This window comes from Diabrotica virgifera, chromosome 4, assembly GCF_917563875.1.
Source record: "Diabrotica virgifera virgifera chromosome 4, PGI_DIABVI_V3a".
Lineage (NCBI taxonomy): Eukaryota > Metazoa > Arthropoda > Insecta > Coleoptera > Chrysomelidae > Diabrotica > Diabrotica virgifera.
In genome coordinates, this window is record NC_065446.1 from 36,911,160 (window position 1) to 36,927,160 (window position 16,001).

A 16,001-nucleotide genomic window follows, 5' to 3' on the forward strand; every position below is an offset into this window, starting at 1 on the left:
TTTTTAACATGGTTGTAGAAAAAAATAATTATTTTTACAACAAAACGTTAAAAGTGTTATTAAACCAATTATTTCATTACGTCTTCATACGTTTCATGAAGCTTGCAATTTTATCTTTTAAAAAGATTAAAAAAATTTTTTAATTTAAATTTTAAAAAAATCATTCACTATTATAGGTACTTTTCGCCGATGACCAAGTCATTTTTGGACAAGAACGGGAGGACATGGAAAATATGATAAGGAAATTAAAAGAAGAGTATGAGCTATGGATACTTAAGATAAATTTGTGTAAGACCGAATACTTCTATATACAATTTTAGAAGAGACTATTAAGAGTTGTAAGACTTTTAAGTATTTAGGGTCAACGATGAGCCGAGATGGTATTTGTATGAAAGATATTGAAATGAAAATAGCACGGCCAAAACGAGCCACGAAAGCACTCCATGCAGTGATATCGAACAACAGTCTAACCAAATGAAAACAAAGAAAGGATCTTTCAGAGCATAGTGCTAAATATTACCCTATATGGAGCAAAGTATGAAATGACAACAACAATACCAAATAAAATAAGAACAGCTGAATTGGACTCATAAAACTGATAAAATAAGAACAGAGGAAATATGAAACAGACTGGAAGTATAATGTTCAATTACAAAAAAGTTGGAAAACTGAGCCCTGCAGTGGTACGGGCATGTACAAAGAATGCCAGAGCATAGATGGCTCCGATAGCACACTGGCACAGCAATAAATATATAGATAAAACATCACGAACTGATGAAAATATTAAAATCAATAATTGGTCTAGGCAGCAGACACCACGGTATAATAAACAATCCATTACTAAAAAATTGTAGTGGTTGCAGTTGGGGATCATTTAAAAGACAATATAAAGATAAAAGAGGTGTGCGACAGAGATGTATACTTTCCCCACTATTATTAAATATGCAGGGTGTAACAAAAAGGCAGGTCATAAATTAAATCACATATTCTGGGACCAAAAATAATTCGATTGAACCTAACTTACCTTAGTACAAATTAATGTGCATATAAAGTTACAGCCCTTTGAAGTTACACAAAGAAAATCGATTTTTTCCAATATATTCAAAACGAATGAAGATTTTTTATTGAAAATTGACATGTGGCATTCTTATGGCAGGAACATAACAGTAGACTGTAGATTTTAAGTAATAACAGTAGAATGAATTTGTGCATCCCCTAAAAATTTTATAGGGGTTTTGTTCCCTTAAAAATCCCCCAAACTTTTATGTACTGTTAATGATCTGCTTTCTATTACTTTGATATTAATTATTATTTATTTGATTAATTATTTAATTGTCGCAAATCATATATAAAAATGAATAAAAATTGTCAGGGTGCCTTTTTGTCATAAAAAAATAATTAAATTAGATTATACTTATCCTTTCTCGTGGCTTCAGTATCTCTTAGTTGATCCTTATCGGGATAAAAATAGGAAAAGGAAATAAATAGAAATAACATAAATAAACACATACAAATACCTTTATTATCAAAAGCAATGCTCTGTAAATTTATCAATTAAATTCTGTGGGCATAATTGTCCAAATGAAACCTTTATCATATAAATTAATCTAATTCAAAAAAATATTTATCGCTTTGTTCTTGATACCATTAATAAAACAAGCTAAACAAACAAATTTGGTATTCGCAAAATTACTTATACTTCCTATTTTTTTGAAATGTTGGAATCTTAAATGCATATGCTTTTACGTAAAAAAATTAACTTCTGATTATAAAGAAAATCTATCACATAGGCTATTGACTGACCTTTTTGATTCACACACAATGATGTCTCCTCTTGACCCAAACAGCTTCTCCTTGTTGATTATGCTAGGCTACCAATTAAAACCCTCTCCGTTCTCAGCAAAAATCCAGCAGCATACCAGCAACTATTTCTCCAAAACACCAGCCAGGCTTCCTTTGACCAGGACTCGTTCAATAAACTCCAAATCTCTCTCCTCTCTTTCTCTCAACAATAATCTCCTGAGACCCAAGTATCTTTTTTACTTGGTGTCACAAATAATTTTAATAACGATAATTCTTGTAACTTACTCTCTTGGACTTTACAGAATCAAAGAGGTATTTCTTCTCGATTTGATTTGTCTCTCGTTCCACTTTTCAGCTACTCTCACTATCAACACGACCACTAGTACTTGCTTCTGAACTACTCCATTTCTTCTTCCCCATTCTTTTTTTCATTCGAAACACCCACTCATACTTTCAAAAATATTCCTACCATCATAATAATTACTTTCGGGAAATTCTACAAAATTTACTCGGGGTTAAACAAAAAGCGATTAAAAGTCCAAACTTTCTTTACCTTAATTTTCTAAGAACTAATTACCTATGGCTTCTACCTTTCCTGTAATAAACAATCGGTTTAAAATAATAATCCTAAATAACCTTCACTTCACTTTTATTTACAAATGTTTTTAATACTCTTCATGGAAAAATTCATTAAGGAGAAACCACCTTGCGTGAAAGCTAACTTCTAATAAATACTTACAAATCAATATACAGGGTGTATCAAATTTATGTGCCCGCGTTATATTAAAAAAATAAAAAAATTTATTCTATCTTTGATTGATAAATTGAAACACAATAGTACGTTCCAAGTAAATTATTATGGTGGTACTATTAGTTAAACACAATTTTTTATAACTTTTTGGCCTCTTAATATTTTTTCGATAATCCAGTTTTTATCGACATATTTTGAACATTTGTAAGATCCACCACATATGTGTAAATATGTAGTTAAGTAAGATTATAGAGACCTGGTAATAATTTGAAAATTTATTTATAATTGACCTAAAATCTTTTAGGTAGATTTTGAAACATATTAAAAAAGAAGGCATCTCCATAAACACTAGCTTATCGAAAAAATACTAAGAGGCAAAAATGTTTTAAAAACATTTTGTTTAACTAATGGTACATACCACAATAATGATTTAATTGGAACGTACTCAAACATTTGGGAGGTTGGGAGGTATGAGGGAACAAAACTAACATAAAATTTTTCTGTAAACATATTAAAAAGAAGCCGCATCTCGATAAAAACTGGCTTATCGAAAAAATACTAATAGCCAAAAAAGTTTTAAAAACATGGTTTTTAACCAATGGTACAACAATAATAATTTAACTGAAACGTACACAAAAGTTTGGGTAGGTTTAAGGGAACAAAACCCCCAACAAATTTTTAAGGGGTGCACAAATTTCACTGTTAGTTTTTTTAAGATGTTTTTGTCATAAGAATGCGATACGTCCATTTTCAATAAAAAACCTATAATAGTTTTCGATACATTGAAAAAAAAACCGATTTTCATTTTGTAACTTCCGAGGGCTGTAACTTTTTTGTGTGCACATTTGAACTAAGGTAAATTAGGTTCAATCGAACTATTTTTGGTCCCAGAATATGCGATTTAATTTATGACCTGCCTTTTTGTTACACCCTATATGTATAGGGTACATTTTAATTCCTAAAATGTAATAGTCTCTCTACAACCCAAATGTGAAGGCTTTGAGAAGAATTTTTAAATGTTTAAAGTGAAGAGAAAAGAAAGTTAGTTAAGAAAGTTAAGTTAAAAATAACTTAGTCGTAATGTTACATAAAACTAAATAAAAACATAGAGCTAATATTTTAATCTAACGTTTGCTATAAGATATGCATTAAAAGAAGGAACAAATGAAAATTTTGTAAGTATTACTTATAAACTAAGGAACACATTAATGAGTAACATTATTTCAGAGTTTTGTTAGGCATAATTACCATAAAATAATTATTTGCAATTAATCCTAAATTAAGTATTACCTTTAGAAATCTATTAACCGTAATAAATCAAGCACTAATCACTTCAAGGCATGCTAAAATATGTCACGTGTATGTACATACCACTAAGACACGATAGATACACTTCTCATGTAAATCAAGCGAGAAGTGGTGAAAAGGGAAAACTCCAAAACTCTAAATTAAACCCCGAAGGCATGAGACGCGCGCAAAATTGAAGAGGCATACGTCGTTTGCCTCTTGGTGATTTCTAGAGGGTGTAAAACATTATGTGTTCTCATGATATGATTTACTGAATTACAGGTTCATTTAGCACAAAGGAAAATTATATTGACGGGAATATTTCATCTTGGTAATTTGTGAAAAAAATAGTGAAAATGGACCACATTTTGTGAAAACAGATTAATAAGGTTAATTCATGTATAATATCATGATACTATAAATAATAAGATAGTATCTTCCCGTAGCGCAAATACGTCCGAGTTCGCGCATCGCATGACGTAACTGGAGACCGGAATTTGAATTCTTGTTGTTAGCTTATAGTCCAGGCTGTATCGTCGCCCCCGTTAGGTAACATATTCCGATTCGATTTTGTTGCACAAACTCGCTTAAAAAGAGTTGCTTATAACAAATATACAAAGTGGCGGGATGTGCCGCGATCGGAAAATTGTTTAAACAATTTTTTTAAACAAATTCAAAAAATCTATTTTTTCACTTCAAAAAATCAATTTTTTTACTTCGTATAATTTTTTTGATTCTTTAGGTCATTATGAGCCAAAAAGTTCTCTTGTAATTTTTCTCTAAAATTGACTGTTGTTGAGTTATACTCGATTTAAGATTTAAAAAACGCGAATAACTCGGTTAAAAATTATTATTATGAAAGTCAAAAAGCGACTGAATCAAAGTTGAAAGCCCCCCCTACAGGATTCTGAAGAAATTTTGTCATTATTTTATTACTGAGCTGTTTTTTTTAATTGTTAACCAAGAGCGCTAAGTGAGGCAGCCGTCAATGTGAGTGCAAGTGAGATGCACCATTAGACGGCCGGAATGGTACATCTCTTTCGCACTCACTATTGACGGCCGCCTATATGCAGTTAGCGCTCATTGTTAATAATTAAAAATAACAGCTTAGTAATAAAATAATGACAACAATTTCTTCAGGATTTTGTAGGGTGGACTTTAAACTTTGATTTGATCACTTTCTAACTTTCATAGTAATAATTTTTAACTGAGCTATTAAGACTTGAAAATGGCGATTTTCGCGTTTTTCAAATATTAAATCGCGTATAACTCGAAAAAAATAAATTTTAGAGAAAAATCACAAGAGACCTTTTTTGCTTATACCGCTTATCCTTTTTTGCTGGATCCCGCTTACTAAACAAAGTTTATTAATAGCAAGCTGAAAATTTCTTAATAGCTTAACGGTGTCTAGTCAGACAAACTTTGATGTATGGGAACACTGAAACAGGGGAAGTTTTAATTGTGGAACAGTTTAAAAATTTGGAACGTCAGATTACGAAAACGTTCCATGTGTTTTGTCGGACAGAATTTCCAATTGATTTGTTACCATTTCATTAAACCCTCATGCAAAAATCAGACTGGTGTTTATCACCAACTGGGCATTTTAATGAGTGGAACACGAAGAACATGTCAAATGACAGAAATCATGTTGGTTAGTAATAGCAGTCTGATTTTTGCATGAGAGTTTAATGAAAGGGTAACAAATCAATTGGATGTTCTGTCCGACAAAATATTTGGGACGTTTTCGTAATCTGACGTTCCATATTTTTAAACTGTTCCACAATTAAAACTTCCCCTGTTCCAGTGTTCCAGTACATCAAAGTTTGTCCGACTAGACACCGTTAAGCTATTAACAGATTTTCAGCTTGCTATTAATCAACTTTTTTTTGATACGCGGGATCCAAGTCTATTATAATGATCCAAAAAATCTAAGAAAATTGAACGAATCGAAAAAAGTAATGTTTTGAATTTGTTTAAAAAAATTGTTTAAACAATTTTCTGACAGCGGCACTTCCCGGCACCCGGATTTGTTATAAGGAACTCTTTTTTAGTAAGTTTTTGCAAAAAAAATCGAATTGGAATAATTTACCTAACGGGGGCGACCATACAGCCTGGACTATACAACCGCGAGCAATTCAAACTAATCGGAAATCATTCGGTCATTACGAACCATTACGAACTTGGGTCTCCAGTTGCGTCACGACTCCCTTCTCCTCGAGATGCGCAATATATTATCTTGTTATTTATAGTATCATGTATAATATAGCAAATACAAGGGAATGTGGAGGTCTAGCACAAAACGTTGTTTAAGTCTATTGATGATATCAATATTGTATCAACCAAAACACCGACCTAAGTAAAAATATACTATATGTAATATACGTGTCATACCAATGGAGTGTCATAAGTCACTAGCCCAAGCTTCGGATGATAACAACATCATCCTGAGGTGGGTTAAAGGACTAAAGGACACGATATAAATAAAGGCAACCGCATTGCTGACCAGCTAGTTAGGAAGACTGCAGGCCTAAGACTCTTAGAACCTGGTGATCTTTTTGCCTGGTCAACTACAACAATGGCGGAAATTGCCAAATGTCACTCCCACACGCAAACCGTGAAAAAATGTGAAGAAGGACCAGGATGTAGACTTGACAAGGTAACACTAATGAACCTTGGGAAGTCAGCATCAGAAAAGTACTTGAGAATGACCAGGAAAAACCCAAGTTTGACAGTTGGTTTTTAACTGGCAATTATCAACTAATCAAACACCTCCACACACTGGGGATAGTAGATACAACCTCTGTGCAGGAAGTGTGAACGAGATGACGAAACTGTTGAGCATGTCCTATATGAATGACCGGAGTTATCGTCAATAGGAGAGTACGCGATCGGTGAGCTTTGGCCTACACCGGCAGACATAGGGGAGGCATCCCCTGGTGATTTGTCCACCTTCCTGGAAATGGTAGGTTTGACAATGAGCTACATAGACAGTCCCCTGGGAAGATGCACAATGGGCCAATTGTGGCCAAATTGCTGTGGGACTTGACTCGGCCTCCTTACTCTACAGATACAGATAAACTTAGAAACAAAAAAGAGTGTGTGTGTGTGTACTTTGTACGCACGTAAGAAGTTATACTTCTATTATATGATTTCTTAAAAATAAATATACTTTAAACAGTTTGTTTTAATTTTTTTAAACACCAAACTAATTTTGTGCTTACCGCTTTCAAAAAAATAAAAAAAAAGTATAGGATTGCTCCGGATTCGAACTCAAGACCTCTCGATCTCTAGCCGAATGCTATATAGTCCAGAAAGCCACTGCGCATCCGCTAGGAAAAATATTCTAATTCGGATTTTTTGCACAATCTTACTCAAAAAGGACCCCTTTTAACAAATTTGCATGTTGCCAGGACCAAAAGTTGGTCAAAAATTTTTTAAACTTTTTTTTTGTTTTTTTCCTAAAATTATTTTTTTTGCATGGAACAAATTTTTTTTAGGTTTTTTGGATCATTCCAAACAGAAAAGGTCTGTAGTGACTTTTCTCTAAAGTTGATAGTTTTTGACATATAAGCGATTAAAAATTGAAAAATTGCGAAATCGGCCATTTTTAACCCTTAAAAACTATGTGAAAAACTGAAAATTTGAATGTTGCCAAGGTAGGTAGATATTCTTTAAACATCTATTGATGAAATCCCGAAGAGTTTTTTGCAGTACAATATTCAAAACTCCTTTGTTTTTTAATTGCTAATCAAGCGTGCGCGACACTATTTTCCACCGTTGCATGTGTACGCAGTATGGTGCAAATGAAAGGAATAAATTCGTTATTTCGTAAACCGGCGACTTTAATGAAAAATCCCGAAACTGGTCGATTTTTATTTTTAAGTTATGATATTGTGACATATATGGTACACTAGTGACGTCATCCATCTGGGCGTGATGACGTAATCGATGATTTTTTTAAATAGGGGTCGTGTGCTAGCTCATTTGAAAGGTACTTCAATTCTCTATTCAGTAATATAAACATTTACATAATTATTTATACAGGGTGTCCAATAATTTAATTTTTTTGTCAATTTGCCAAATGATTTAATTTAGTAAAAATTTTTTTTGTTTATATTACTGAATAGAGAATTGAAGAACCTTTCAAATGAGCTAGCACACGACCCGTATTCTCATTTAAAAAAATCATCGATTACGTCATCACGCCCAGATGGATGACGTCACTAGTATACTATATATGCCACAAAAGCATAACTTAAAAATAAAAATCGACCTGTTTCGGGATTTTTCCTTAAAGTCGCCGGTTTACGAAATAGCTTTCATTTGCACCATACTGTCGGTGGAAAATAGTGTCGCGCACGCTTGATTAGCAATTAAAAAACAAAGGAGTTTTGAATATTGTATTGCAAAAAACTCTTTGGGATTTCATCAATCGATGTTTAAAGAATATCTACCTACCTTGGCAACATTCAAATTTTCAGTTTTTCACATAGTTTTTGAGGGTTAAAAATGACCGATTTCGCAATTTTTCAATTTTTAATCGCTTATATGTCAAAAACTATCAACTTAAGAGAAAAGTCACTAAAGGCCTTTTCTGTTTGGAATGATCCATAAAACCTAAAAAAAATTTGTTCCATGCAAAAAAAATAATTTTAGGAAAAAAACAAAAAAAAACGTTTAAAAAATTTTTGACCAACTTTTGGTCCTGGCAACATGCAAATTTGTTAAAAGGGGTCCTTTTTGAGTAAGATTGTGCAAAAAATCCGAATTAGAATATTTTTCCTAGCGGATGCGCAGTGGCTTTCTGGACTAATACCAAATACGCTACGAGGACTGTGTCTGTATCGGTTCGGACGTACCTAATGACAATTCACGGTAACAAACAGACAAGGTGATGCATAATAAATACAGGGTGTCCAGAAACTCTACCGACAAACGAAGACAGGAGATTCCTCAGATAATTTTAAGACAATTTAACCCAATTCACCTAGTTCGAAAATGCTTCTGAAGGGAGCTAGAGCTCTTTGAAGATAGCGTCATGAAATTAGTTTTTCTTAAATAACTCCAGAAGGCTTCTATTTAGAAAAACGAAAATTGGTATGCATATTTACTTTTCAGAGATAAATCGATTCCATCGATTGCAAATTTCTAGTACCGGTCATAGGCGTCCGTTTTGGGTAGAGCAACGGGTATTTTATCGTATTACTTTTTTGTCCTTAACTTTTATGCATTTTTGACACCGGATTATTAAATTGTGAGGTATTCTAGTACTAAAAGGTACTCTTGCTTTAAGTCGGTAGGATGCACCGTTTTCTAGAAAAATCGATTTGAAAGTTTTTCGTTTTTGGAATTTGAAAAAAAATTGAAAGAACTTTTCAACAAAAAACGAAGTATTTTACCAACATAAAGTAAGAGTAACTTTTAGTACTCGAATACCTCATAATTTAATAATCTAGTGTCAAAAATGCTCGAAAATTCAAGACAAAAACATTATGCTATAAAATAACTGTTGACCTACCCAAAACGGACGCCTATGACCAGTACTAGAAATTCGCAATTAATGAAATCGATTTATCTCTGGAATATAAATAAATGTACCAGTTTTCGTCTTTCTAAACAGTTTTTTTTTGAAATTTTTTTTTGTAATTCAGAAAGTGAAAAATTTTCAGATAGATTTTTCTAGAAAACGCTGTGTCCTACCGATTTAAAAAAAGAGTACATTTTAGTACTAGAATACTTCACAATTTAATAATCCAGTGTCAGAAATGCATGAAACTTAAAGATAAAAAAGTTATGCGATAAAATAACCGTTGCCCTACCCAAAACGGACGCCTATGATCGGTACTAGAAATTTGAAATGTATGGATTAGATTTATATCTTGAAGATAAATACGCGTACCAATTTTTGTTTTTCTAAATAGAAGAGTTCTGGGGGTATTTAAGAAAAACTAATTACAAGACGCCATCTTCAAAGAGCTCTAACTCCCTTAAGAAGCATTTTCGGACTAAGTGAATTGGGTTAAATTATCTTAAATTTACCTGAGGAATCTCCTGTCTTCGTTTGTCGGTAGAGTTTCTGGACACCCTGTATACAATAAAATGTTTTAATAATACTAATCTTACTCCTGAGGAAGAAAAATCCAAAAAAACAAAAATTATAATAAATAAATTTACTAAAAACACTAATATATTATTTTCACACCTTTTCTTGCACTGATATATTTATACATAACTTGAAAGATTTAGCAACTAAACGCCATACTGTCTGTGTGCGCATGCGCGCAGTATTATGAAATTTTACTCTCAATGGAGCCTTAAGAAGTATAACTTCAATAAACAGTCCAACCAGGTTAGGTTAGGTTCAATTTGAATGGGTGCTTAACCACCCTCCCCTTCGACCTAAAAGGCCCATTGTGGCTTATCCTTTCGAGTTAGTTAAAATTGTCCCTTCGGCCCAGTCTTTTTAACCAAGTATATTATGGTCTTAGGTGATACTTCTACGAAGACGTAGGGATCTACATAGTTAATAATGCTCAAATGTATTGAACCTTATCCTGTCGAACCCTGGGCAGTTGCATAAAACGTGTTCTACCATCTCGTCATCTGCCTGACAGAATCTGCAAATCCTACTTTCTGTCACTCCGATTTTGTTCATGTTTGCCTTGAGGCGACGATGTCTTGTTAGGAGACCTACGATAATACTCAGATTACTTCCCTTCATATCTATGAGATATGAAGTTATACTCCAGGGAAATAAGCTAGAAATAGACCATGTTCGGGACACTCAAAGATCCAGGTAGGTGACTTAGTTATTGCAGACCTATAGGAAGAAAACCTACCTGTTCCCTGCTTAGAGTTCGAGTCCGCTTTTTAATTATTAACAATTTAGTGCAAAACTCGCGATTTTTTAGATTTCTTGTACCCCATTCAAAAGCTAAACAGTTGACATAAAACTACAAAATTTAACTTTTTAGAACATTAAAAAACTTCAAAATTCCGATCTTTGAAAGTTTAAAAGTTAATTTTTTGCTACGCCAACTGCAAAATAACTGAAAATCGTTATTTGTTAATAACTTTTACTAAATCTACTTTAAAACTTTAGTGTTTCACCCAGTGGTGCACCCAGGGGGGTTTTGGGGGTTAAAACCCCTCCCAGGGCATATAAAAAATATAAAGAATAGTAGGAAAATGTAACTTGTCTTTCGGAAACAATACAAAAACATTTTGGTGCCCAAGCGAGGCTAGGACAAATAATCCCCGGACAAATAATCCCGGACAAAAAATCTCCACAAATTATCCCTGGACAAAAAATCCCCGGACAAATTATAATCCCAGGAGATAAAATACCGGACAAATAATCCCCACAATTTTTTTTGGACAAAATATCCCCACAAAAAAATCCCGGACAAAAAATCTCCAAGAAATATTTGCTGCCGAATAGTTCTCTAAAAATTTTCCTGTTAATGCAATCGACTCAAATGTTTTTCAGCCTCAGTGCGCGAGAGCTATAGCAATCGTCATGAAACCACTTTTCGGCACGACAATAATGATTAAGTACATGAATTATTGTAATTTCGATTACCAAATTTCGAATTTCAATTCCATGCCGAAAACTTCAAATTTTACATGACAAACGAGTGTGAGTTTTTTAAAAAATCGTGGAAGATAATATAGGGAATGCGTTAAGGCTGTGGGAACCATGTTGTAATTATTCGCTTAAATCTTTTACTCACTCTGCTTTGAATAACTATCTTCAAAACATTGCCTATTCCTGATGAGCACTGCTGGTCCTGAAAACGATAATCTTGATTGTAATGCAAAAAACCTGTTAATTTTTGTAAATTTAACGTGTAAATTATTTAGTTATTATCATCATTAATGGCGTTCTAACTCTTCGAGTATCGTTGCGAGTGGTTTACTATTGCCTTCCATGTGTCGGTCCTGTGCCAATATTTCCCATTGTCTCACTCCCATTTTCTCCAGATCTTCTCTGACTGCATCTTTCCACCTTTTTCTAGGCCATCCTACAGACCTTCTCCCATCTGGCTTCTCCCCGAGCAGCTATGTCTGGTTTGATTTTTGAATAAATTTTTCGCATGGCATATTCTAAGGCCAGGTTAAACAACAATGGGGACAACTGATCTCCCTGTCTCAGTCCAGAATTTACGCAGAAAGCATTTGATATTTCCCCACCTCTTCTAACGTGTGCAAAGAAGTTACTTACACACAATTGCGTTACCGCAGTTAGTTTATTGGGTACGCCCAGCTCGACCATTGTATTCCATAGTGTAGGATGATTAATTGAATCATAAGGCTGTTTAAAATCTATGAAGATCTGATGCACCTCTTGATTATACTCCCAATCCTTTTGAACATTTGTCTAATAGTATATATTTGATCAACAATCGATCTTCCGCGCCTGAAATCACACTGGTAGTCACCAACTATTTCTTCGACGTATGAGTATGGTAGTAATCTTTTTAGTAATATATAGCAAAAAATATTTAGTCATCAGTTTTAATTCACTGCAAGCAACATTTCAGAAACCTGCTTCAAAAGCTATGTCAAAAACCTGTGTTCTGCGTTTTCATAACAAAGCTAAAAATTTTTCATGTATGCACACACATAATAGACAATGTTTTGAACTTAGATATTCAAGGCAGAGTGAGCAAAAGATTTAATCGAATAATGACAACATAATTCCCACAGCCTTAGCTCATTCTCCATACCTTCCACGATTTTTGAAAAAACTCACACTCGTTTGTCATGTAAAATTTGAAGTTTTCGGCATGTAATTGGAATTCAAAATTTGGTAATCGAAATTACAATAATTCATGCTTAATCTTAATTACTTAATCATTATTGTCGTGTCGAAAAGCGGTTTCATGGCCATTGCTATAAACTCTTAAGAGGAAAACTGACAGAGCGTGTTGCGACATTATGAGTGAAATAAAAAAATGTAACAGAAAAAGATAAAAACTGAAGACGGGATTCAGCCCAACGTGAAAAAGATTAAACGCAAGGAGAGATAGAGAAATTTCTGTCAAAATTTGGTATTTATGACCCTTAAAATAACACCAAATGCTAAAATTTATTGGCCTGTGGATAGTGCGGATGTCTCGTCAAGCGAGGGTACGATCAGTTGCGTGGTAATTTTATGGTCAAACTACATTTAGTTCTAATTTTTATCATTGTGAGAATTAAAAAAACCAACTAATATTTTTATCTCCACCACTGAGGGCGGTCAACTTTTTGGTTGCCTATATTCTTCGGGACATATTCGGGACATTTTATCACAAAGTAAATATTACTAATTTTACCGTCTTGTAGGGTATCTGCGTTCTCTTCCTTTTCCACTATTATATATATTATATCTCTCTTTGCCGACGTTTAAATTAGGACCCACTTGAAGCTCGTTTCAACACGCGCCTCGACCTCGTCGTGAGAATTCCCCATTATGCACCGAGACTGAAAAACATTAGAGTCGATTGCGTTCACGGGAAAACTTTTAGAGAACTATTCGACAGCAAATATTTCATGAGGATTTTTTGTGGGCATATTTTGTCGAAAAAAATGTGTGGGGATTATTTGTCCGGGATTTTTTGCCAGGGGATTATTTGTCCAGTGATTTTTTGTCTGGGGATTTTTTGTCCAGGGATATTTTTTGGGGATTTTTTATAGGGGATTATTTATCCGAACCCCACCCAAGTCAACCCCCCTAGAAGAAAATTCTGGGTGCGCCACTGGTTTCACCCAAAGTTGGGTATTGGGGTACTTAACAAACCATCAAAATTTGAGATCGATCCATTAATTAGTTTAAAAGTTATTCTATTTGTTTATCCCGGAGACCTCTATTTTGCAATAGCATAAGACAGAAAATAATGAAGACAGGACAATGCTGCGTATGCCAAATAGTAGAAAAGTGATAGTATTAAAATGTACTAAAAAAAGAAAAAAATATCTAATATAGTCAAAAATCTTAATGCCAATTTTTGAAATTTTGTAGTTTATAAACATTTAGAATAACTTTAAAAATATTGTCCGTAGAAAAAAAATATTTTACATATTCGAAAAGTTGGTATTTTACACGAATTTTTAAAAATGTAGTTCAATTGGTGACTAGTCGTGGTAAGGAAGGGGGAGCTGGGAGCCGACAAATGCACGAGTTCAAAAACTAAAAAAGGCAACTTAAAACTACTATCATTTTGTATATCTCGGGATCTACTGAATATATTTTGATCCTTTTTTTAGTTTGTATGTAATGTTTCTGTACATTACAAATATGCAATTAGTCTATTTGCAATTTGAAATTTATTAATTAATTAACAGTCTAATTTGTTTAAACAATTTTTGAAAAAATAAGTTTTTCCCAAAAATCCATGTTCTATCATTATAAATCATAGAAAAAGTTAAGGTATACTTGTAATGTACGTAGAAGTGGCATACAAATTAAAAAAAGAAAGATCAAAATCCATTGAATTGATCCGGAGATACAGAAAATTGTATTGGCTTAAAATTGATTTTTCGGTATTTTAATTTGATGGATTTGTAGGTTCCCCCTAGTAAACGTTTGAACTACATTTTTGAAAAATCGTAGAGGGTGCTGTGAAGATACAATGTTTGTGCAAATTTTTGAACAAAAAATACAATTCCCATTCTTTAAAATGGCATCACTGAAATTCCTTAATTATTATAAACAAATTAGCTGTGAATAAAAAAAACACATGGCTAACTTTGTCCCAAATGAACCCAGGTTAAATTTTTTATTTGAAAATTCGTGTTAAAATACTAGCTTTTCGAATATATAAAAATATTGTTCCTGCGGACAATATTTTTAAAGTTATTCTAAATGTTTATAAACTACAAAATTTCAAAAATTTGGCAGTAGGATTTTTGATTATATTAATTATTTTTTTATCTTTTTTTAACACATTTTGATACTATCAGTCTTCTACTTTCATTTGGCATACTCAGAATTGCCCAATGTTCATTATTTTCTGTCTTTATTAATACAAAATAAAGGTCTCTGGGATAAACAAATAGAATAACTTTTAAACTAATCAATGGATCGGTCTCAAATTTTGAGGGTTTGTTAAGGACCAAAATACCTAACTTTGGGCGAATCCCTAAAATTCTAAGTTAAATTTAGGAAAAGTTATTAATAAATATCGATTTTCATTTATTTTGCAATTTGCAAAGCCACAAATCAACTTTTTAACTTTCAAAAATCGGAATTTTGAAGGTTTGTCAATGCTCTAAAAACTAAATTTTGTAGTTTTATGTCAACTATTTAGCTTTTGAATGGGGTGCCAAAAATCGAAAAAATCGCGATTTTTGCACTAAATTGTTAATAATTAAAAAACGGACGCGAACTCTAGGCAGGAAACAGATAGGTTTTCTTCTTATATGTCTACAATAACTAAAAAAGTAGTCAGCTACCTGGATCTATGAGTGTCCTTAGAAAATCCTTATTTCTCTGGACTATTATAGTAGATCTTTGGATCTATTCCTCGAAGTAAAATGTATGTCGTTTTAAATCGCGCGTTATCAAAACGTGCGTTAAACTCTTGGCACGTGAAAAGTTTTAAGTATATTCTAGCGAAACTTTTTTTTAAGAATTTCTAAGATAAAAAATGAAAAACATACTAATCAGTACTAAGTGTTTATTGCTAAGGAAATATAATTTATTATTACATATAGGTTGCATTCTTAAGCCTTTTTATGTTTATAAAGAAATTCCATCCATGATATTTCTTTAATATCTTCAACTTGTACGTACATTCTAAAACATTATCAGTATTCCGAGAAGCATGACTGTTACTATTTAATTGTATAAATAACATCAGGCATTATTTTGAATTGTCTAAAGGTGATTGACAGTCAGGTTTGGTACATTCCAGCCATGGATTCCAGCTATATTTAAACAATTGTGGATTGGCTTTTTCAATATCCGTTTCTTCTTCTACTTGGGTTACAAGGCTGCTTCTGTAGTTCACTAACGCCCTCTTCATTTGTCTGACCACACTGGGGAAAAATTTCGCTAGGTCGTTTTCTTCACAGGGGTCACTTGGAATGTCATACAAGCAATAAGATCCACCTGAAAGTAAGCAATATTTCATAAATAACATACTAAGAATGTGATTCTTAAAAAGTCACCAAA

The 16,001-nt window shown here is 33.0% G+C and overlaps 2 protein-coding genes across 2 annotated transcripts in view; both read right to left on the reverse strand.

Annotated features, from left to right (window-relative positions):
• LOC114329928 (gamma-aminobutyric acid receptor alpha-like) overlaps nucleotides 1–4,145 on the reverse strand; it is a 47,708-nt gene extending 43,563 nt beyond the window's left edge. The window contains exon 1 of the mRNA XM_050648149.1: nucleotides 3,845–4,145. The gene's annotated coding sequence lies outside the window, so the exon portion shown is untranslated. The remainder of the gene's footprint in view (nucleotides 1–3,844) is intronic.
• An 11,342-nt stretch (nucleotides 4,146–15,487) lies between these two features.
• The window catches only part of LOC114329930 (arylsulfatase J-like), a 71,379-nt gene continuing 70,865 nt past the window's right edge, over nucleotides 15,488–16,001 (reverse strand). Inside the window, exon 9 of the mRNA XM_050648150.1 lies at nucleotides 15,488–15,938. Coding sequence (XP_050504107.1) covers nucleotides 15,691–15,938 — 248 coding nt within the window. The 3' untranslated portion in view covers nucleotides 15,488–15,690. The remainder of the gene's footprint in view (nucleotides 15,939–16,001) is intronic.